General features: G+C 38.5%; 1 protein-coding gene across 1 annotated transcript in view; it reads right to left on the minus strand.

The window, feature by feature from the left end:
* Positions 1-10734: 10734 nt before the first annotated feature.
* Positions 10735-19342, minus strand: part of NWD2 (NACHT and WD repeat domain containing 2) — a 378873-nt gene continuing 370265 nt past the window's right edge. The window contains exons 5-7 of the mRNA XM_069744623.1: positions 19029-19170; positions 16094-16683; positions 10735-15081 (exon numbers count right to left, since the gene is read on the minus strand). Coding sequence (XP_069600724.1) covers positions 11149-15081; positions 16094-16683; positions 19029-19170 — 4665 coding nt within the window. The 3' untranslated portion in view covers positions 10735-11148. The remainder of the gene's footprint in view (positions 15082-16093; positions 16684-19028; positions 19171-19342) is intronic.

Genomic DNA, 19342 nt, shown 5'->3' on the forward strand with positions numbered 1-19342 from the left:
GCGTTGCTGATTGGTCGCGGCAGCCATGACAGACAGCTGCCGAGACCAATCAGCAAATGAATAACCGTTACAGAAGGACAGATAGACAGACGGAAGTACCCCATAGACAATTATGTAGCAGATATTCACAAGATCCACAGGAATTTATTAAATCTGTTTTGATTTTTTTATTAACACATAATTATTTTATGTGTGACAAAATTTGTTTTTTTTTTTGCAGAATAGTGGAGTTTCCATGGGTGCAAAATTCTCTCCATCTGTTACCAATTTAGTTATGGCATGGGAGGAATGCTTTGTGTACAATGTTCATAATCTTCATCTACTGTCTATTGTTTATTATACTAGATTTATAGATGATATACTAATTATTTGCAGTGGCTCCATGTCTGATATTCCTTTTTTTACAGTAGCTTAAAATCGGTTTAATTTACATTTCGCTAATCATGTTGATAGTACTCGTATTTCTTTTTCGGATTTAGACCTCACAGGAATTCACAATTTACCTATTCAAAGTACTACCTTCAATAAACCCTCCTCCGGAAACACTATTTACCTATTCATAGTACTACCTTCCGTAAACCCTCCTCTGGAAACACTATTTACCTATTCATAGTACTACCTTCTGTAAACCCTCCTCTGGAAACACTATTTACCTATTCATAGTACTACCTTCCGTAAACCCTCCTCTGGAAACACTATTTACCTATTCATAGTACTACCTTCTGTAAACCCTCCTCTGGAAACACTATTTACCTATTCATAGTACTACCTTCCGTAAACCCTCCTCTGGAAACACTATTTACCTATTCATAGTACTACCTTCTGTAAACCCTCCTCTGGAAACACTATTTACCTATTCATAGTACTACCTTCCGTAAACCCTCCTCTGGAAACACTATTTACCTATTCATAGTACTACCTTCTGTAAACCCTCCTCTGGAAACACTATTTACCTATTCATAGTACTACCTTCCGTAAACCCTCCTCTGGAAACACTATTTACCTATTCATAGTACTACCTTCCGTAAACCCTCCTCTGGAAACACTATTTTGCATGCACAGTTTTCACCTTCCACATACAGTTAAAGCCATTCTGATTGGGGAATTAATTGGGGCAAAAAGAAATTGTAGTGATCAATAATCCTTTTGTAAAGAATCTAAAATCATTTAGTCCAGATTCAAATCTATATAATTATCCAAACTGGTCACCGGATCGTGCAACCAAAATTGTTGATATCAAGATGAGGAATAATCTTATCACAAAAAAGAAAAATGTACATTCTCAGACTAATTCTATGAAACCTACTCTAATACTCACCTACAGTACTTTTTTCCAGCTATTTCCAATATTGTCAAACGAAATTTAAATATATTAAGGGATGATCATATAACAGATCAATTATTGAATAAAGGTATTAAAATTGTTTCTCCCAAACTGCCCACCATCGGAAATCGTCTTTCTCCCAGTCTTTTTAAGTCACACTCCGCTACTTTTAAAAAACATGGTTATCAATTAGCGGGTTTCACAGATGCGGTTCGCCACTTGTAAAACCTGTTCACATGCCATTAAAATATCCACCTTCTCCAGCAGTGACAATAGCCGCATATATCCTATGAGGAGTTTCCTAAATTGTAATACATATCATGTTATCTATATAATAGAGTGCACCACCTGTAAACTAAAATATATAGGTTCCACAACTAGAAAACTTAAAACACACATAAGGGAACACCTATACGATATTGAACATCCCTCTAATTGTTCCATGTCCAATGCCTCTAGGCATTTTGTGGATGTTTACAATAGGAAGACAACCAGTTTTACAATCTATGCGATTGAACACATATTTTAAAAAGTGCACTGCGGCAACAGAAATGAGATATTACACAGTAGAGAAGCATATTGGATTTTTACTTTAGATACACGGGTTCCTCGAGGTCTAAACCTTCGATAAGAAATTTTTTACATTATCAGTTGCATTACATTCTTTCTTGTTTTTATTTTTCATTTATTTTTCATTTTTATTTATAGGTAAAAAATGTTTTTGGCTATTCTAGTATGTCTCTCCTCTCTTTATTTCTTTCCTGAATACTACACACCTGTTTTCTAATCAACCAGATGGATACATAAGGTTCCCCCAAGGTTCAGTGTTCATTCACACCAAGTCTAAGAACATGTCCTGTTCAAAACACGTAGGGTGAATATATGTCTTTTTTTCCTCCTATGCTTTCTCCCTCTTTTTTCCAAATATCCTTTGGCAATTTTTTGGGGGATATATCCTTTTTAAATGAATAAGAATAAATCTTGGATTTTATCTGTAACGTGTCAGGAGCTGGATCAAATTTTTTTCCTGCATTATTTCATGGTGCCTAACTGTTTTGTTTACAATCTGAATATTCAAATTTATTACAATGAAGAAAGCATCTGGTTAAGTTATTGATGTCTAGAAATTGCTTGTGTGCCGTATTGTATATGTCTTGTAATTATGATTGCTGTGACTTGCTCTAATGCATAATTTTGGGATCAGGTTCATGTGCCGTTCCTGTTTCTGAAGACCAGGCGGAAGCTTGGTTATTGTCAATTGGTACCAAGATCATGAATCTGTTAAATTGATTTACCCTCTCTATCCTCAGTCTCTCACCGGCATTGGCTTCATGGTCCGCCGATACAACAATTTTCGAACTTGCGGACCACGTACTTTACAATAGAGACACACTTATCAGTCAATATAACATGTTTATTCGTACAAACAAGGCATACACAAGACTGTATATTAGTTGGAGACTGCAATAGAGTTTTCATTTAATAACTCTGTAACAAAAGGTAACTAAGTGAAACATTTATGAAAATATAAATCTCTGTTTGGATAAACTCTCCCAACAATATAAAGTTTACATAAAAACATTCATCTATCAATTGCAAACAAGATAGGAAAAAAATCATTCAAGTCACAGAATATACTATATTGGCTTGTATACAGAACACAGAAGTATCACTGGGCATTCTCAAACTGGAAGTCTATTCAAACGAAAATCTGATGCCCGACAAGCATATTTTTTTTATGTAAGTCCTTTAGAAAGCTGGGAAAGGACATGCTGTATTGCACATACAATATATTAGATGAAGATAAATTCTTCATGAACATTTCATATTACATACTGGATTGAAATACAGTTGTAGAAAAAAATGTAGAACAGTCAGTAGCTGTAAGTTAAACATCCCATTTAGCACATCAAGTAAGAAATTTCCTATAAATTCAAAATAAGATAGAACCTTTGGATATATTTTTGATATTATCGACTATGTTGACATTATGCAGTCATTATGTCAATCCCAGAGTATTCGGTTGGTCATTTAATCAGTGTGTAACACACAAAGTAATGCATGTTTAAGGCAGATGTCAACATCACACCATCATCAGGTCCGGATAGGTCAGATCTTAGATGTTTAATTTGAGATTTAAGAAATGAAGCACGACTCCACTTAAGCAATGAACTTTTGACAGTTGTACAAAACCTCTAGCTCTATGCAATATATGTTATGTTTGTCATTCAAATCCCTTGTCTTTAACGTTTACCCTTCTATGTTACATCCAGGTTGTACTTACTGAACAGAATAACAATTGGTGACCATAACTTTTGGGAACATCACATGTGGCCACCTATGCTTGAAGTCATTGACCGTTGGGGACTAGAACATGCAGATTGTGACTTTATTCTCTATCCCATCCACAAGGTCATTAAAAAAGAGCTTAAAAGGAATCTGTCCTAGTACAGATTTCTTCGACATCCCACAATTCTACAATTGGACATGTTAAAAAAAATGTTCCTGTGCTGATAGTCTTAAAAATGTGTACTTGCAATGTAGTTTTATTTGTTGTGTCCAACCATGTAAGCCTACTCCAGTTTGTAGTAGGCACAGCTCCTGGCCACGTGAGATAGCAAAAGTCACTTATGACAAGAGATTATACAGAAGAAACATCAGGGGCTCATAGCTGCTGCCCTTTGTTACAGCAAATTTCTCTGCCTCTTTTATCACAGGAGTCAATGTTTCTGCTGCATCTCCAGTCCTCTGAGGGCATCATAAATCAATTAAGTGACATAGAAGATCCAGCGACTGCTGAGCTTATATGTCACTGACTTGATTTATGATGAGCTCAGAGGGTTAGAGAAGTGGCAAAAACCCTCCTGTGATAAGACAGGCAGGGAAATGTGTTACATCATACTCACTTATTATAAGCGACCTATGCTTCCTCCACTTTGCCAGGAGTTGTGGTAAGTGCAATACATGAACGGGAGCAGCTCTGCATTGTCGGACACAGCCACTACGCAGTACATAGCAGGAGCGCATTTACTGGAATATCACAGCACATTAACATTTTTTTGAACACATTCTATTGTGGAACTTATTATTCCTAGATCTATTAATTAAAATGTACTTTGCTAGTAGGACAAGTAGTTTAAGCTGTTCTTTGAATTCTAATTGTCCATACGCCGTGTCTGTTATTTTACTTCAGTCCATTTCACTTCCATGGGAATATGCTTCAATACCGGGCATTATCAACAGACTTGACTTATGCTGTTTTTACAAAATAGCAGACTATCTTTTCTGATCTCATGGAAACTCATAAAAGATTTCAGAATACTGGCTTCATAAAAACAATAAGGCTTTAACATAGATAAGTGGCTTTATGACGCGGTCTTGTTTTCAAGCTTCATTTCTGGGTGATCTTGTAATCAATGAACCAAGAGTCTTACTTCATGTAGCATAAGTCCAAATGTTATTTTTAGATGGCTTAACAAAGATGTCTCTTCTGGTATCGTCCATAAGACTGTAAGAAACATGAAAGTAGAAGAAATAACAGTGATGTCTGTGTAGGGACCATTTAAGGTCTAAGCATTACAATTGACAGAAACTAATAATGTCAGAAAGCTCAGTAACATTTCAGAATTCTGATACTTAGGTAAAAAGAAGGAAATCATAAGGTTTATTTTAGGATAAAATAGACACAATAAGTTGAAAACCTTGAAAACCACTGATAGGCGATGTATTTTCACATTTTCTTTGCTTCATCATATTCATATTTTATCAGGTTAAGTAGAGTTTAACACTTAGCCGTAATAACTTCATGGGTGTTTGTATACCCAACATCAAAACTTCTGCACCCCCAATTTATCACGAGGGTCACTGACAAGAGATTTCTCATTGTAGGCTATTGGTCTGCAGGAGTATTTGCCATTGCTTACTTTCCATTCCATTACTGGCTATTTGTACACATTGCCACATTGCTCCTTTGTAGGTTGTCATCATCTGCTTTCTGCTCTCCCCTTCTTTGAGCTTATACAACCCCAAAAATTATGTAATTACTGGCCTTGGAGGATGTTCATTCAGTTGTTTAATTTTGTAGAAAAAAAGCAGATCACAGACTTGGCACAAAACTAAAGTCATTTCAAATGGCAACTTTCTGGCTTTAAGAAACACTAAAATAAATCAAGAATAAAAAATGTAGTAGTCAGTAATGGTTACTTTTTTAACCAAGTATAGGGTAAAAATTATGGAGTTACTCAATTATGAGGGAAAAAATTATGGAATAACCCTGTAAATTTTCATTCCCAAAACTAACACCTGCATCAAATAAGATCTTATCGTTAGTCTGCATCTAAAAAGGGGTGATCACACCTTGGAGAGCAGTTGCACCAAGTGGACTGACATGAATCATGGCTCCAACACGTCAGATGTCAATTGAAACAAAGGAGAGGATTATCAAACACTTAAGGCCCCTTCACATTAAGCGACGCTGCAGCGATACCGACAACGATCCGGATCGCTGCAGCGTTGCTGTTTGGTCGCTGGAGAGCTGTCACACAGACCGCTCTCCAGCGACCAACGATGCCGGTAACCAGGGTAAACATCGGGTAACTAAGCGCAGGGCCGCGCTTAGTAACCCGATGTTTACCCTGGTTACCATGCTAAAAGTAAAAAACAAACAAACACTAGATACTTACCTACAGCCGTCTGTCCTCCAGCGCTGCGCTCTGCTTCTCTGCTCTCCTCCTGTACTGACGTCACCGCTCTGCTTTCCGGCTCACAGACAGTACAGGAGGAGTGCAGAGCACAGCGCTGGAGGACAGACAGCTGTAGGTAAGTATCTAGTGTTTGTTTTTTTTTACTTTTAGCATGGTAACCAGGGTAAACATCGGGTTACTAAGCGCGGCCCTGCGCTTAGTTACCCGATATTTACCCTGGTTACCAGTGAAGACATCGCTGGATCGGTGTCACACACGCCGATCCAGCGATGTCTTCAGGGAGTCCAGCGACGAAATAAAGTTCTGGACTTTATTCAGCGACCAACGATCTCCCAGCAGGGGCCTGATCGTTGGTCGCTGTCACACATAACGATTTCATTAACGATATCGTTGCTACGTCACAAATAGCAACGATATCGTTAACAATATCGTTATGTGTGAAGGTACCTTTAAAAGAGGGTAAATCATCACGCAATGTTGCAAAAGATGTTCGTTGTTCACAGTCAGCTGTGTCTAAAATCTGGACCAAATACAAACAACATGGGAAGGTTGTTAAAGGCAAACATACTGGTAGACCAAGAAAGACATCAATGTGTCAAGATCGGAAACTTAAAGCAATGTCTCCAAAATAGGAAATGCACAGCAAAACAAATGAGGAATGAATGGGTGGAAACTGGAGTCAACGTCTGTGACCGAACTGTAAGAAACCGCCTAAAGGAAATGGGATTTACATACAGAAAAGCTAAATGAAAGCCATCATTAACACCTAAACAGAAAAAAACAAGGTTACAATGGGCTAAGGAAAAGCAATTGTGGACTGTGGATGACTGGAAGAAAGTCATATTCAATGATGAATCACGAATCTGCATTGGGCAAGGTGATAATGCTGGAACTTTTGTTTGGTGCCGAGATTTATAAAGATGACTGTCTGAAGAGAACAGGCAAATTTCCACAGTCATTGATGATATGGGGCTGCATGTCAGGTAAAGGCACTGGGGAGATGGCTGTCATTACATCTTCAATAAATGCTCAAGTTTGTTGATATTTTCTTATCCCATCAATTGAAAGGATGTTTAGGGATGATGAAATCATTTTTCAAGATGATAATGCATCCTGCCATAGAGCAAAAACTGTGAAAACATTCCTTGAAAAAAGACACATATGGTCAATGTCATGGCCTGCAAATAGTCCGGATCTCAATCTAATTGAAAATCTTTGGTGGAAGTTGAAGAAAATGGCCCATGACAAGAATCCAACCTGCAAAGCTGATCTGTCAACAGCAATCAGAGGAAGTTGGAGCCAGATTGATGAAGAGTGCTGTGTGACACTCAGTAAGTCTATGCCTCAGAGACTGCAAGCTGTTATAAAAGCTAGAGGTGGTGCAACAAAATACTAGTGATGTGTTGGAGAGTTTTTTTGTTTGTTTGTTTTTCATGATTCCATCATTTTTTCCCTCATAAATGAATGACTCCATAATTTTTACCCTATGCTTGGTTAAATAAGGTAACCATTACTGACTACCACATTTTTTGTTCTTGATTTCTTTTAGTGTTTCTTAAAGCCAGAAAGTTGCCATTGAAATGACTTTAGTTTTGTGCCATGTCTGTGATCTGCTTTTTTTATACAAAGTTAAACAACTGAATGAACATCCTCCAAGGCCGGTGATTACATATTTTTTGCTAGGGGTTGTAGCCAGCAGTAAGGAGGGGAGGAGGTTGATCACACAGTACAGAATGCGAAGAGGAAGGCGTTCACACAGGCTTTCAATAGGGAGGAAAGGACACGCAAGGCAGTTTGCAATGAGAGGAGCGATAGATCACATAGTCCGTGTGTGTCACTGAGTGTAAAGAGGTGAAAACCTGTGGTAGACTCTACATGGGGAGGTATTGGTAGATCACTTACTCCTCATCAGCAGTGTATGTCCCCACAACAAAAGGTCCACCAACGTCTACACAAGGAAATCAGTAAATCAATAAATCTGTGCTGACACATGAGAGTTAGTGTTGATGGCAGTATCTTGGATGTACAGACCTCAAATCAAGTATTACTGGGAAGGAGACAACCACTGGAGAAAAGTCTGAAAAGAGGACAGGAGAGCTGGAAATAAATACAGGAATGAAGATTGAGTCACGAAAGTTATGGCAACTTTTTTACCTCGTGAACCTAAAATATGTTAAAATATTTTTTTCCAAGACAGACATGTATATCCTTTAAGATAGCTCCAAATGTCTTTGGCACTTCTCTTATTTTTTTCGGGGTGTAAACTCTGACATAAAGATAATAATTAGTGATGCGCGAGTGTACTCGTTGCTCGGTCTCCGAGTATTTTTTAGTGTTCGGAGATTAAATTTTCATCGCCTCAGCTGAATGATTTACAGCTACTAGCCAGCCTGAGTACATGTGGGGGTTGCCTGGTTGCTAGGGAATCCTCACATGTAATCAAGCTGTCTAGTAGCTATAAATCAGCTGCAGCGATGAAAATGTAATCTCCGAACACTAACAAATACTCGGAGATCACCCGAGCATGCTCAGAAAAACCAGAGCAACGAGTATACTCGCTCATCACTAATAATAATAGAAGAAAATTATGATTTCTGAAAGTGGTTTTCCTGGTTTATCATGAAAGACTCTATGCGGCTGCATACCTGTGAATCCTCACAGCATGCACAGGACACAATATCATCTGTATTCAGCGAGGCCACACTTGTCTAGTCGGAATGTGGCCATAAGTATGCAAATCACATTCTTGAGGTCACATGATCTCATGGTCTCGCTGCTGGCAAAGGAGAATCATGACAGTGTGTGATGTGAGCGCTGTGAGGATTTAGCAGTATGTAGTTGCATAGAGTGATGGCAGACTTTCGGGAAAATCTGGACAATCACTTTATTACTACCTTAAAACAAATTTCACAGATTCGCCTTCACTGAAGATCGCTTGTACTAATTTACAGCACATTACAGTTACCAGATCTTCAATTTCTCATTGTTAGTTAAGGCGCCTGGAGATTATATTAATGCTATCTTTAGTATAATGGAAACTGCCCTCATGCACCGACATCCAGGGAGATTGTAATGCATTTATGCCTATAAACAACAATCCTAATAAATACAGCTGCAGTGTAAAGCATCGGGGCGAATCAACAGCCAACGACAAGACGGTGATGGAGTTCAGAGTAAAGCCTTTGATTGCTACTGAGAAGTCGGTAAGCATCACACATAGGCATCTATGCTATAAGGTTTTGTTAATATTGACTCTCTATAATCTTTCAAACTTATTTTGAAATATTTTCGCAGCAGTTCAGGATTTATTTCTATACAAATTATAAACTGAAGTGCAAATTGATAATTTGCAGTTGGAATTATTTATATATATATATTTTCATTAGGCAGCTTTCACACATTCGCTAAATATGTTCTAATGCTGTCCATTTTTAAAAATGACAGATCGTGGACCCATAGAGCATCACTGATCTATGAACCCACCAGTTTTAAAAACAGATCTGTGTCTCCGGTTTGTGAGACAAAGCGCATGTCCTATTCCCATCTGCATGGCCATTAAAGGCAATCTGTCACCAGCTTTTCCCCATATACAGTAGGGTCATAATTTTTCAGCCCTCTGTTACAGCATTCTAGTAAGCTGCATATATCCCCGATGCGCTCTGTGAGGCTTTTATTATACTCACAGATGGTGCGGTCCGGTCCGATGGACGTCTCTGGTCTTGATCCTGTGCCTCCCCTCTTCTTGTGATTGCCGTCCTCCTTGCCTATTTCATGTGTATGACAAATCCTACGTCATCCACAGAGTCCCCCATCATACTCCTGCCGAGGTCAAAGCATAGTACTGTAATGAGCATGTGCAGGGAGAGGGCGGAGTGAAGATTACCTGCAAGTAAAGCCGGTGCCTGTGCACTGCACTGCTTTGCTCTGCCCTCGGCAGGTTAGAGAGAAGTGTGTCAGTATAGGAGCCTGACAGAGGATATTGTACGAATTACGTAGTATGTGTCCTCCACATGAAGCAGGGTAGGAGGACGGTGATCATAAGAAGAGAGGAGGCGCCGGATCAAGACTAGAGACGCCAATCGGATCAGATGCTGCCATATGTGAATATAATAAAATGTATTTTTTGTGCCTTGCCTAGTAGATTGGGGACATACATACAGCATTCTAGAATGCTGTAACAGGGGGATTCCAGGTTCTAGCCATACATTATATGGGGGAAACCTGGTGACAGGTTCCCTTTAGCACATGAATATCTAAAAAGTGTTATCATCACAGCAAAAATATTGGGAGAAATATCATAACCTACAACTTGAAAGAAATGTTTCAGCTCTACCTGTTCGACATGGGACTCTACTCCCCCCTAAAGAAAAATCTATAAATTATAGTTTTTTTGTACAGGATTTGATTTGCTCGCAATGAAAAGCAAGGCTTCTGGCAGAGGTAATCCAGGAGGTCTTGGCGCAATCCATGAGTGAATGCAAAGCCATGTGGAGGTACTCTATCAGTATCGGTCTTATGGTTTAATTCTGTACTGAACTTGAGAAAAAAGTGAAAGGTAATATAAAAATCTATGTATTATTTATAGTGGGTCCTAAAACCTGTTATTTAGCATTTTGATGTATTTTCTTATATTTTTTATCTAGTAGACAGGCTTTATGTTGTTTTTTTTTAATCTAGTACATCGGGAACAATGGTTGATATTTCTTCTCTTTGGCTGCCATTAACAAACACTATAATGAGATTTTTCATTTTGTACAATAAAACTAAAATTACTGTACTGTAAGAAACTGTAATACCCAAGGCTCAGTGTGCAACAATATACTATTTCTATTATAGACCAAAGTGTGTCAGCGCATAGGGAAAAAACCTTGATCTGACCATTACTTGACTTTTTTTGTACAGGAAAAAATGGCAAGGGCAGTAAGTTTCCTTCTTTTACACCACAAGTCCTTAAGCAGTAGTCATGTAGTGCATTCTGAATAACAGTGATGGATACAATTCTGTACAATTATCAGTGATGCTTCCATCATTACGGGAATGTACCTTTTATTCCCCCCATACAATGTTGAATTTCAGGACTAATTTGTAAACATTTTTGAACATATTATTCATACGGTGGCTTCAATTGTTAGCGGCAAAGCTCTGTCCCCTGCAGTCAATGGCAGAGCACATTTTCTCATAGCAAAAGTTATGTTTTTTGGTCGGTGTTGACTCTGTTACTTCACCAGTTTCGGAAACTGTGATAGGGCTATCTCTTGCAAACACTTCAGTGGATTCCCTCCACAAGCAGTCAGGTGCCATTTTATAGATATAATTATTGCATTTTGGTCTATGAAAGTGTGTTTTGTTATTGAAAATCTGCCGGCTATTGGAAGTAGCAATTTTAATTTTTAATGTTGCATCCACTCGGTCTACTACGGTGTAAGTTCCAATGCTCCCATCATCAAACCCTACAACAATATTGAGGTGCCTTTGTGAGAGTGCAAGAAAGGTTGGAGATTTATATAATGTACAAGCACCAATACTTCTCCCATCCGCGAGTCTCATCACTATTAAACTTGAGACAGAATTATCTTCATCATCTTCACCATTTTGGAAGCAAATGTAGACAAGATAACGCCCATCGCAAGACAAGCTCTGCTTCCAGATTATCCCTGATGCATGTACTACTCTGAGTTTTCCAGTCTGAAGATCTAAAACGTTGAACTTTTCATCTCCATGAGTAATAATCCCAAGCTTTCCATTGGGAGAGATTTCAAAATCATTAAGATTTCTTAAGAAGTTAGATGGTAGCTGGACTTTTCTACAAATGGCTTCATCAGCAAGGCTCCAGATACTCACAGTCTCAGTAGATGTCATGAAAACAACAAACTCAGGACAGTCTGGAATTAATTTGAAGTTGATGATCGTTGAACCATCATCACAGCAGAATTTTTTCGTTATGCTTCCTGTCCATAGGCTTACAGCCAAAAGTTTGTTCTTGGTCATTCCAATCAAAAAAGTATTTGCAGTAGTTATAAGTGCATTCTTTAAGGCAGCTAGGATATTACATACTTTATGGCCAGTTGCGAGCCTCCATACTCTGGATGCATTTTGCTCGCATAAAGACACTATAAATTGATCATTATGTGTAATTAAGAGTTCAGATATTCTTTGACCACTAATCCGGAAGAGATTTTCCCCAGTTCCAGTATGCCAAACATATTGATTGCATTTGTCATCGGAGGTGACCAACAGTTCTCCTGTAGCAGTGAGTACACCATTTTCTACAATACCTTCGTGTTTAAAGGCTGATTCAATGAAGCCAGTGTTAAAATTCCATTTTTGAACATATTCAGATCCATCAATTGAGTAGATAAAATCTCCTCTCCCAGACAGTAGTACCGTGTGGACTGCTCTCCCAGTCTTGTCAATATTGGACATGGCGGTTAAGATGTCAATATCCCAGATAGAAAGCACTCCACTGATGGACAATGATAAAAGTAAATTATGATGACTAGATTTAACTAATTTTACGATACTCCCTGAGATCTCTTGTAAACTTGCCATACATTGCCCCGTGTCTCTTCTCCAAACAAATATAGATGAGGTATTTTCCATGGAAGCAATAATACAGTCACAGTTCCGGGACAGAACAGCTGATATAAATCTCTCATTGCGTTTTGCTCTAAACTTTTCAGAAACTTTCCACATACGAGTGTCTAGAAGTTCAATGCTTAATGCTTTACAGATTAAAAGTGCACTTTGGTCTTCAGACAGCTCGGTGCTGATAACATCACTGGTTCCCTTTGTACAATCAAACTCCTCTGTCAGTTGGGGATTGGTTATTTCCTCTATATTCCAAACAGAAAGGCTCCCTTCATTGTCGATCATAACCACTTCTTGGGTTGTATCAAGAGCGAGAATATATTTCACAAACCCACCAGAAAATTCAGAGGTTACAGTTGACAATTTTTCACCAGTGCCTAAGTGAAATATTGTGGTGGTATTGAGGTATTGGCCACAAAATGCATATAACCCATCCAAAGAACACTGGATGCACGTTACTTCGTACCAGCAATGGAAATTATAAAGCGGCCAACCATAAAGTAAATCTATAACATTAACATTTTTACTTGCTTCCAACCAGGCTAGTGCATGTGTATGAGACAGCGTGAAGCCATTGATTAGGTTTGGCCCACCTCCTACACTTTTGGAACCTTTAACTTCTACTTCAGAGAGAAGGCAAGAATTTAGGTTGTCGTAAATTAACAAAGTATTTTTTGCTGTGGACACAACAAGATATTTTTCATCTGCTGTAAGTTTCATTCCCATAACGACAAACTGAGTAGTGGTTATTTGTCTTAAAAGTTGCCTTGACTCAACATCCCAAGTACTGATTGTGCCATTCTCAAGTGCTGAAATGATTATATTTGGGCTGTAAGTTGGAAGGACCTCTGTTACATGCAATGAACTAGATGACAGGGTAAGTCTTTCCGGGGAATATGTAACATCCATGGAAGAGTGCAGGGGGACAATCGAACAATATTTAGGTCCATCTTTGTCACATTCTATAAGAAGGTTTCTGAACTTAGGCAAAGAACTCACAACTGGAAGAAGAATTTGTTGCAGTTCAGCAGAGAGTGACCCTGGATTTTTCAGAACCTTGTTTTTTATGTTTTGAAGAGTACTTGCGAGAAATTTCAGTTCTTTTTCTTGTGAGTAATTATATGCTATTTCAATGTCACTTAAAGCCCTATCATATTGTCCAATTTTGATCATTGTATAGAGCCAGCTAAAATTCATTGTAATCCCAGACATTATTTCATCTGTCATTCCACATCTTGTTAAATTATGTAGTAGTTCTGTCATTTTCCTATGATTTACAAAAAAAATATCAGGCTGTAGAGGATTACACTGAAATGCCCATGGCTGCTCAGGAGCCTGCCTGTCAAATTCATTTTCATCATTGAAGTGTATTTCATTGCTACGTAATCCCCTGTGTTCATTCTCAATGCAATTTTCAAAATAGTTAGGCTCATTGTAGAATGGCTTTTTCCTGCCTCCTGACCATGCACCGAGGAAGTAATCTGCCATATTTACATGCATTTCTTGCAAGTCGTCATCATTGCTGAGATACAACTTTTGGGCAATTAGGTGAAGATGTCTATTAGACCAAACCAAAAGGTTACAATTTCTTATGTGTCGTTCAACTAAATATCCTGCAAGATCTTCTTTAATTTGTGCAATAATTGTATATGGTATCCTTAATGGATTCAGCGTTTTCCCATTTGCTAGTAATTCGTTCATGACATTATTATCAAGAGCCAGAATGTCTTCTAGTTCCACCTCGCTGAGTCCCATTTTAGCCATTGTAATATATCCTAATGCTCTTGAGATCAACCTCAGTCCACACTTGTTTTCCAAAGAACAGAATAACTGCTCTATGTTTTCATGAACTGTGATACAAAGAGTAGATTCATCAACATCCTTATGGGACCTCCAATTTCTCACCTCTCGAAATGTCAGGTTGACAAACATTGGTAGAGTACACCTAGAAAATGCTTCGTTGACATAGATCTGTTGACCCGATGTTACTTTTCTTTTAACTCTCAATAGCTGATGTTTAAGTATTTGGCTGCACATTTTCCTATCTCGTGGGATGAGTTCTATGTAGTTGTCCTCGTTGTTTATAAGGCACCGTAGTTTTTGGAGGATTCCATGCTTTTTTGGCAATGTTGACAATATTATACGAACTGTGCGTGGAAGATGAATTGGGAGCCACCAAAGCTTCCTGGCATCATCACCATCTGTAAGTTGTTCAAGGCTGTCTAACACAAGAACGAGGGGCTTATGAAAAGAAGACTCATTCAGCAAGTTTAAAAAGAGCTCTCGCAGATCTACAATCTTTTTAGGAATGCTCTGCAGTAAACATCTGTAATTGACGGCTAGCTGCTCACAAAGGCTTTGAAGCAAAGAGCTTAATTCAGAGCTCATTTCTGTAGATCCAAGAAATCTAACAATGACCACAGGATGAGATTCTGGTCCCATTTCTTCCTGAAGCCATGAAGAGACCTAGAACACACAAAAAATATTTATTAACTCACATTAGGAAATGATAAATACAGCTACAAATGACATGAACATTACAATTAAACTAGGGTCATATGAAATTAAACCTTTTTTAATCAGACTTAAATGATATTCAATATTACATAATGTATTGTATTTGTTTTCTCTAAATATCATATTATTTTTTATTAAATGCCAATAGTTTAATAATATTTAATATGCTACGAGATATGAAAAAGAGATAATTGACCAAAGACATTGGTACACACACTAGAGCAGGGGTGTCAATCTGCAATCCTCGAGGGCTGCAAACAGGTCATGTTTTCAGGATTTCCTTGTACTGCACAGGTGATAATTTAATCACCTATACAAATAATGAGTTGTCGTATGGTTTACTGCTGTTTACACTGTTTTATATTATCAACTCTTTCCTAATCATTGTGCATTTCTGCTTATATCAGATAGAAATAGATCGTTCTTTGACGGTTTGCGCTTTGTGCCTCATGTACAAATTACCAATTTTATATTGAATTAACGTAGTTTTATGGACATAGTTTAGCACAAAATGGATGATGTAACGCATACGGTAATTATGTTTTTTTTTTATATAACTGCCCAATTAATGAAGAAAAACAAAAATATATAAAAGTTGTAAGACATAGGAGCCTGTGATCCATAAACTGATTTTCAGTAGTCTGATCTTTGATCAACAGAATGTGCACAGTAAACATTTTGCTGACGGTAAGGCGAGGAGCATCTGCTAAAATATGCTAAGTGTACTGAAAAAGATTATCCCATCTGTATATCAAAATTTAAAGATAACCTAGATCTATCAAAAACTCAAAGCCAAAAAGTATTACGCGAAAATCAGAATGTTTCAGGCAGAGTAAATATTTAAAATTTGCACATTTTTGTCATTTTAATTTTTCAGGTTATTTACGTTCTTCGTAGGTTTTTATTCCCATTATAAAACACATGAATCAAACTGATAAGATCTCGTAAGATTTGTTATTACCTTTTTTGCTACTTCTGCGAGGAGGAGTGTTTTTCCAGTGCAAGGTCCACCATATACTACTAGTGGGTTAATATGGCCTGATTTGGAACGCTGTATGTATTTATGAACAAGGCTTAGCGCTTCACATCTGTATTCATAAAATGAAGAGTAGGTTCTGCACAAAGACAGATGTTGCAAGATTTCATTGTAGAGTAGATCTGTCTCGGTTTCAAAGCTCTGTTGCACAGTCGCCTGGATTATATCAATCATGTCTTCATAGAACTGCTTGCAAAGTCCTTCCACATAATTGTTCTCTACTTCTTGAGAGTAGCCCAGTTTCATATCACAATGTGTCACCGAGGTGTAAACCCGTAGATTGGATGATGCAACGATCATTGGAATAAATTCATCCCTGAGCTTTACCATCTTCTCAAGAGCCTCTGTGTCTCGTACGGGCTTGCCTTCTACTTTTACCACATCTGTATACTTAGACATTTCAGGTATTTTCAAATGTTTTTCAATATTGGAAATTTTCCGAATATAGCAAACACATTTCTTTAAAAATGCTGCGGTTTGTTTTCCTAAAGCGAAGTCAAACTCATCTTCCAAGGCTAAAAAAAAGACAAAATAGTTCTGTAAATAATATGAAATGTATACTAATGGCTACAGTCAGGTCCCATAGTCTAGATTATAAAATGATTTTTGCCTGTGTTTGGTGCACTTTTCTGAATTAGAACTTGTTAAAGCAAATATACTATGAGATTAATATAAGATCAATTTCCTAATAATTACGTAATGTGCAATGCTAAACTTGAGATACATTCTAGACCATATAGTAAAAAAGAAGAATACGTGGCACTCACCCAGAAAAGCTGCTGAATTAAAGTCCTTTATTCATGATGCGATAAAACAGAACACTTTTGGAGAGGCGGCTGGGATCGGGAGATGGTGCTGGGAGGAGGAGAGGTGGACGACGATCGTTTCGCGCAAATGCGCTTCAACGGGTCCAGGACCCGTTGAAGCGCATTTGCGCGAAACGATCGTCGTCCACCTCTCCTCCTCCCAGCACCATCTCCCGATCCCAGCCGCCTCTCCAAAAGTGTTCTGTTTTATCGCATCATGAATAAAGGACTTTAATTCAGCAGCTTTTCTGGGTGAGTGCCACGTATTCTTCTTTTTTACTATATGGAATGGACTTGATTTTTCTATGTGGAGCACCGCCGTAGTCTGCTTTATCTGTGCTTGCTACACGAATCCTGCGCAGACATTGTGCTGCTTTGCGTCAAAGATTGGGTGCATTTTGAGCCTGGTGCCGTCTATATTCTTTGTTTTGTCAATTTTATACATTCTAGACATTGTAACAACAAAAACATAACTACGGTCAAACATTGCTGAACATAAATGTTTCATATCTACTTAACCCCCCCCCAAAAAAAAAAAAAAAACAAGAAAGTTCTGCATCTTAAAATATTAACTTAAAATTGCGCTGTAGACTAGTCAGACAGGCAGGTCCCTGGTGGCTTCTCACCATCTGCTGACTTGGATTGACAGGTCTCTACTTACATATGTGTATAGAGCTAAACATAAGGTTGGCGATGGTGATATGACCTTATGGTGCACGTTGAGCTCCGGCTTTAAAATAATCAAACAGTATGAACCAAGAATAATATGTTTGGTGCAGTCTAGACAACATTTGAGATAATCTGCCCTACTATTTTATTTCTGCTCACTTCAGGGAGGTACTGGCTCTCTATGGGGAAATGGATTATGGAGTCTTAAGGTACCGTCACATTAAGCGACGCTGCAGCGATATAGGCAACGATGCCGATCGCTGCAGCGTCACTGTTTCGTCGTTGTGTGGTCGCTGGAGAGCTGTCACACAGACAGCTCTCCAGCGACCAACGATACCGAAGTCCCCTGGTAACCAGGGTAAACATCGGGTTACTAAGCGCAGGCCCACGCTTAGTAACCTGATGTCTACCCTGGTTACCATTGTAAATGTAAAAAAAACCCCAAACAGTACATACTTACATTCCGGTGTCTGTCGCATCCCTCGCCGTCACCTTCCCTGCACTGTGTAAGCGCCGGCCATAAAGCAGAGCGGTGACGTCACCGCTGTGCTCTGCTTTACGGCCGGCCGGCGCTGACACAGTGCGGGAAGCTGATGGCGAGGGGACGCGACAGACACCGGAATGTAAGTATGTAGTGTTTTTTTTTTTTTATATTTACAATGGTAACCAGGGTAAACATCGGGTTATTAAGCGTGGGCCTGCGCTTAGTAACCCGATGTTTACCCTGGTTACAAGTGAAGACATCGCTGAATCGGCATCACACACGCCGATTCAGCAATGTCAGCGGGTGATCCAGCGACGAAATAAAGTTCTGGCCTTCTAGCTCCGACCAGCGATCTCACAGCAGGATCCTGATCGCTGCTGCGTGTCAAACACAACGATATCGCTATCCAGGACGCTGCAACGTCATGGATCGCTATCGTTATCGTTCTAAAGTCGCTCAGTGTGAAGGTACCTTTATTGTCAGTGACCCTTGGGAGAAAACAAGGGAAATCAGGTCTCTCAGCGCAATAGATAACCATCTCACATGTATCATCTTTAAGTGAATGTCTGATCCTTTATTGAGTTTAGGCGATAATAATAGAGATAACTGTCAAGCCAAAACTCATCAATAGAAAACTGTTTAGGTGAGCTTGTCCTTCATCAGTGTGGAGAAGAGCTTGGCTGGCTGAGTGAGACTTAAAAGTAATGACTTAACGAAACCAGTCAAGTCTTCTTGGCAACACTTCATGTAAAAGAAAAGTATGCAAATTGCGAAAATGTTTTTTTCAGTTTTGTGAGAGAGTTAATTTGAATATCCTGTTGCCAACTAAAAATTGTAAAACTAAACTAAAAATATGACACATTCCCTAAAAAAAGACACCATAGGAGAAATGTTAAAATACCAGAAGATAAGTATCTCTTTGCTTGGCTGGACTTTATCTTTCCTTTCTCATGAAGCAATTTAACTGCGGTGTTGAAAATGTTTTTGATCTCTTCTACTACTCCACGCCACTTCTCATTGGCAGAACTTGTGGAAGAATCTCCCTATAAATAATGATAAAAACAATTTACAATGTATTACATGAATATTAATTTTACTGGGTGCATATATTAAACAGTGGTCATTAACATGATGTGAAAGCAGCATAGTAAAGCTAAGGATGTGATATAAAACAATGACTCAATTTATTGAGTGGTTCTACGTAACAGTATTATC

The sequence above is a fragment of the Ranitomeya imitator genome, chromosome 1, assembly GCF_032444005.1.
Source record: "Ranitomeya imitator isolate aRanImi1 chromosome 1, aRanImi1.pri, whole genome shotgun sequence".
Taxonomy (NCBI): Eukaryota; Metazoa; Chordata; class Amphibia; order Anura; family Dendrobatidae; genus Ranitomeya; species Ranitomeya imitator.